Here is a 6,000-nt window from a genome sequence, read left to right as displayed (position 1 = left end):
GTCGAAAAGTGCCTTTTCTACAAAACAATTCAGTCTCAAATCCCCTTTCATACTCATTCCCATCAGTAGTTTATAGGATTTAATTTTCCGATACCGGGAAAGAAACCTTGACAGTGAACATGGATTGCAAAACTTCTATCTAACAAAGCAGTTAAAAGTAACGTGACTGAATTTTTTTCTACGAAAAGAGGTGAATGTACTCAATACAAAATAAATAGAAACATACAGTTTTATGTTGTAAACCACAAAGTTCTGATAATACCTTAACAAACAGCCAAATTCAAAGCCTGACATATTCTAATAGGTTTGCTGCATAAATTGAATGATTTCGCTGTAAATGCATATTTAAGGTATTTAGGAGTATTGCTGGTAAGTTTATAATATAACTCGTTTAATATTATGACTATTATAGCCCCACCTATGATCTATGATGTAGAGTGGAAGAGTACTATATAAGGTTGTGCATCATTCAGTTAATTAACTCATTTCTGTGCCTGTGACTGAGTTTACTGCAATACTGCCTACAATGGACAACGAGACCCAGTTTTGTGCGTCTGTTGAAGACATTCATTCGTCCTACAATCCACCAGTAATTATTATAACATTTATTCTCGGATTCATTGGAAATGTAATTGCTTTATGGATCTTTTGTTTTCATGCAAAATCCTGGAAACCAAATACTGTTTATTCACTGAATCTGGCGATTGCAGACACTCTGCTCATCTGCTGTTTACCATTTCGAGCAGATTACTTCGTACGGGAGAAGAACTGGATTTTTGGCGATGTTGCATGTCGTCTGAAGGTATTTTTGATTTCCCTAAACCGGGTAGGGAGCATCGTTTTCCTTACAGTTACGGCGATCGATCGCTATTTTAAGGTGGTCCACCCTCACCATAAAGTGAACAAGATACCTACAAGATGTGCAGTGAAGGTAGCAGGTGCTCTGTGGATTCTAGCAGTGGCAATTTGTTCACACCTTTTGTCAGAACCGCACACCTTCAAGCACAACAATCTGACATACTGTGAGCCCTTCAACGTATACCAGCGTGGAAATCCTCTGACAATTTGGACCGACACTGTTTTTATTCTTTTCAAGTTTGTTTTACCAGCTTCGATTATCCTGTTCTCCACGTCCTGCATCATCTGGAAGTTAAAACAGATGGAAACTGAAATGAGGGGTAAATATAAACGAGCAGTAAAGCTTGTGATAGCTGTGGCAGCGGTTTTTATATTTTGTTTCTTGCCCACAAACATTGCTGTACTCGCTGTTATAATTACAAAGCAAAGAGCCACAGAAGACTGCAAATCATATGAAACAGCTGTTCATGTATTTTATAATACGCTATTTGTGACATATCTGAACAGTGTGCTCGACCCAGTCATTTACTATTTTTCAAGTTCGACATTTAAAGATGCTTTGAAGAAAGCTCTTGTTCCTCTTAATTTAAGCCTTTTCAGATCAGCAACGAGTGAAGGAATTCAACCAAGAGAGCCCAAAAGAGAACTAGTTGTGGATCAACATCTAAAAAAGGCACCGGTCTGTAATACCTGTGATCAATGCCAGACTGAGTCAACAATGAATGTATGAGCTAGCTGCTAATTATCAGCTTGTTTAATTAAAGTATAGCCTGTGAATAAGTGCAAAACCTTGGAATGATTTGACGTTGAAACATTTTTTTAATCAGGTAATGTGTTTCTAATGAATGTGTGCTCAAATAAACTGCAACTTTCAAAGTTAAGTGTTATGCACCTGCAAAATATTTCTTTAAATTCTTTAAAGTAAAGGTACGATTTCTACAGGGTTTTGAGATTGTGATGAGTCCTGGTGTATGTAAAATTCTCCCTTGCCAGCCGCATCCCACTCCACCCAACCACAGTATATTTCTCTCGTACCATTACTGGAAGTACTGAACCATTGTGGTATAACCATGAGGTGGTTTACTGAGAAAGTGTATTACAAAACACCAACAAAGGCCTCGAAAGATACAGCTAAATAGAAACAAGGAAGGTAATCAAAAGAGAAAAAGTAGCATGTAGAATAAAAAGGAAGCAAGCTGTAACGTTCCTTTGTTAGCTCATGTTTGTTGAGATAAGTGACAGTGTGAAGGTGATAGAAGTCCTGTTGCAACGTAAGAAGCATTTGTGTATGGGTTAAATATAATACAATGAGACACCCCAGAGTGTCATGAACTGTAATTATGTACAATGTGTTCATTGAACTGTACTTGATTTAACCTGCAAATTGTATAATCTGTATTGTGTATGTTTGGAATGTGATATGACAACTGTATTGTATGTTTTTGCTACAAATTTTATGAATAAAGTATATTTTTTGAAAAAAAATAAGTATCTGTAGTCAAAGCATAACATAGTTTTACCAGAAAACTTACAATATTTTACTGTGCAATATTGATTGGCGATTTTTGATGACAAAATGCATTCTTTCGTGATTCTTGTAAAGATCAGAGAGGAAGAAAAATCTCCAGAAACTCCCCCTCTAAGGCTCAACAACATAATTTTCCATTTGGAAGCTAAATGAGAGGAATGGAGTCTCTCTATGGGACCAAGTCACCAACATAAGGAGCAGAACGTATCCATTAAAACAATTTTGTTTAGTTTTGATGTAGCAAAAGCCTATTAGTACTCATTTATATCCCTTTCCGGAACGAAGGAAAGCAAAATACATTTCTAATTACTTTGCCTGCTGGTTTGATGTCCACATGTTTTGGCAATTCACTTTATCTATTTTAATAATTACTTTGTAAACTTTTACATGGCATAGAGAAATAATGTGGTGCTCTGGCTGTAAATTATTATTTAAAACTTCCAGTATTTTATTTTTATGATATTGCAATTGACCAATCAATGCTGAGACTTTTACTGTTTTGCAACTTGTGCCTCATTCTTGAGTGGAATCCAAAAACTACCCGAGGAATAAATGAACTACTGCCCTGGAGATGTTGCTCGGTTGCCATCATAGGAGTTGGACAATAGCTGTTGTAAATATGAATGACATTAGAAATACTTGCTGTATCTTGATTCATCATTGTAAGGGAGGGAAGAGTGGGAGAGGCGAGGGAGAGAGGTCGAGGAGGAGGGGTAAAGGGAAATGGGGGAGTGGGCTGGAGGAAGGAGGGGGTGGTTATGATGGTGTGTCTGGAATGGTTATTCTGCTCTGTATGGGAGGGGGACGTGCGCAAAGAGGAGATTCGTTGCAGGATGTTAATTATTTGTCAGTGGACGGTGATTGTACTCTAGTAATCTAGTACGGCATTGTTAATCAGGATTGGTCTTGGGGAAGTAAAGCGGCACAATTCAGAGGAGCACAGTTTGCAGCACACAACTGGCTGGTCGATGAACAATGCCTTTGTTATCGCCAAGAGGGCATTTAAAGAGAACCAAAGGATCGGGCCACTGATGGGACGGGCACAAGCTGGTGCATTAAAAGCAACAAGTACAAGGCGATCAGAGGTTCACACGCAGCCGGCAGAAATGCGGTGTTCAAAATTGAACGCAGTAATCCAGATTGGGACTGACCAAGGCTCTGAACAACTCAAGCAAAACTCCTTTATTTTGTATTCCAGCCCTGTTGGGATAAAGACCAACATTCCATTATCTTTTTTGATTTCCTATGTGCAATTTTTTTAGTGGTTTCTGTACCTGGACACCTAAATCCCTTTGCGCCTCCACAGTTCGTAGTCTCTCGCCATTTAGAAAATATTATGATGTCTTTCTTAGTTCCAAAGTGGGTGATCTCAAACTTCCCCACATTCAATTCCATCTTTCACAGTTTTGCCTACTCAGTGGTCTCAAAGTATTACACCTAAAGGTGGTGCTATGGCATAACGTTACATGACAGGGCCACCTAAAGGGGGAAAATCACATCTTTAGAATGAGAAGGGACCAGAAAAAGACTGTCAAAAAATACAGGAGTTCTCCTCCAGGCTCCACAAAGGATATTTGGGCATCTCTAGGGGGTCCATTTCTATATGTGGAGAGAGGCCAGGTTGATTAGGCACCTTAGGCAGTTACTGGCCCCGACCTGCTGATACCCACACCTGAAGATCCAGGCAGGTGTACTTCACCCTGAGCTCTCCACAATTTTTGAGAAGGCTACATTTAATTTAATTTCTTCCTTTTCACCTTCTATGCCTGGAAGGTGCAATCCCCTTGTAATGGCCACATTATGGAGGATGCAGCAAGTCACTACAGTTCTACAACCCCTTGCTAGATGTCACTGCATGAATCCCCATGAGCTGGAAATTGGACTTGAGAATACGATGGGTCTTGTTTACAATGATCCTGGTAGTGCCCAAGGTTTGTCCTCAGATGCCAAAAATGTGGCATGAGCCAAGGCTGGGTCAGATACCCCATGAGCGATCCTGTCACATAGCTGAAGATGAGCAGTCCAGGTATCCTGGATTGACTGAGAGTAAACTAATCAGGGCTACACCCTAGGTTGCACTCATTGACATGCATAATGAGATGGCTAGCATCACTCACTATTTGCACTTTGAGAGAATGAGATCCCTTCCTGTTGATGAGGTTGGTGGGGTTTCCAGACAGGACCTTCATTGCCACTGAGTGGTATCAATAACACCCTGCATTTTGTGGAATTCCAGCCACTTGGAAGAAGCTAATGGCTCTCTTTCTCTCTGCATTGCTGGGTCCATGTTGGTCTGAATGAACTTAGAGACATATCTGAAGAACCCATGACCTGTGCAATGCAGCGATGAAGATCTGACTGACTGATATGATTAATGTCACCAGAGGCTGTGTAGAAGCATCCGGATGCACAAAAGTTGACTGCTGTTACCATTACAGCCACAGAGGTGCAGATCAGCCATGATCTAATTGAATGGTGAAACAGGTTCGATGGGCTGAATGGCCCACTCCTGTTCTTATGCAGCCTCCTTCCACATAGGAACATATCAAGTTCCAACACATATCATGGTCACAGTCTCAGCAGCTTCTCAGATACTTCCCATAACAAAAATCCAGATAGGTCTTCTCTGGTCTCTAGACCCGTGGAGTGGATACATGTGGGTAAGGTGTTGCCTGCAAATATGCTGCTGCACTCTCCTGGCTTCCATCATTTCCTCCTCCATGTCCTCATTATTGTTGTAAACAATTTTACAACACCAAGTTATAGTCCAACAATTTTATTTGAAATTCACAAGCTTTCGGAGGCTTCCTCCTTCCTCAGGTGAATGTTGTGGAAATGAAATCCTCGAACCCTTCGCATTTATAAATCACAGAACAATACCTGGTGATTACAGATAGTCTTTCCAACTGCCCGTTGCCAAGGCAATCACAGTGTGCAGACAGAGAGGTGTTACCTACAAGGCCACTGAATATACAAACACCCAAAAAACAAAGAGAGAGAGAGGCAGAAACATAGAAACATCCGGAAGGAAGAGAAACACAGCAAATGACCCGTTATATTAAAAACAGTTAACATTTGTCGCTGGTGGGGTTATGTGTAGCGTGACATGAACCCAAGATCCCAGTTGAGGCCGTCCTCATGGGTGCGGAACTTGGCTATCAATTTCTGCTCGACGATTTTGCGTTGTCGTGTGTCTCGAAGCCGCCTTGGAGTATGCTCACCCGAAGGTCGGTGGCTGAATGTCCTTGACTGCTGAAGTGTTCCCCGACTGGGAGGGAACCCTCCTGTCTGGCGATGGTTGCGCGGTGTCCGTTCATCCGTTGTCGCAGCGTCTGCATGGTCTCGCCAATGTACCATGCTCTGGGGCATCCTTTCCTGCAACGTATGAGGTAGACAACGTTGGCCGAATCACAGGAGTATGAACCATGCACCTGGTGGGTGGTGTCCTCTCGTGTGATGGTGGTATCTGTGTTGATGATCTGGCATGTCTTGCAGAGGTTACCGTGGCAGGGTTGTGTGGTGTCATGGACGCTGTTCTCCTGAAAGCTGGCACTCAGCCGCACTCAGAAGACAGTCCAGAATGTCACCCGAGCACAACGCCATCAACGCTCTCA

At 41.6% G+C, this 6,000-nt stretch overlaps 1 protein-coding gene across 1 annotated transcript; it reads left to right on the top strand.

The window, feature by feature from the left end:
- Positions 1-526: 526 nt before the first annotated feature.
- On the top strand, positions 527-2,269 carry LOC137342382 (hydroxycarboxylic acid receptor 2-like). The gene has a single exon (XM_068006308.1). It carries the CDS (start codon positions 527-529, stop codon positions 1,586-1,588), a length of 1,062 nt encoding a protein of 353 aa, XP_067862409.1. The 3' UTR covers positions 1,589-2,269.
- Positions 2,270-6,000: the final 3,731 nt, after the last annotated feature.

Source organism: Heptranchias perlo, chromosome 25 (assembly GCF_035084215.1).
Source record: "Heptranchias perlo isolate sHepPer1 chromosome 25, sHepPer1.hap1, whole genome shotgun sequence".
Lineage (NCBI taxonomy): Eukaryota > Metazoa > Chordata > Chondrichthyes > Hexanchiformes > Hexanchidae > Heptranchias > Heptranchias perlo.
This window is presented reverse-complemented; position numbering and strand designations above follow the sequence as displayed.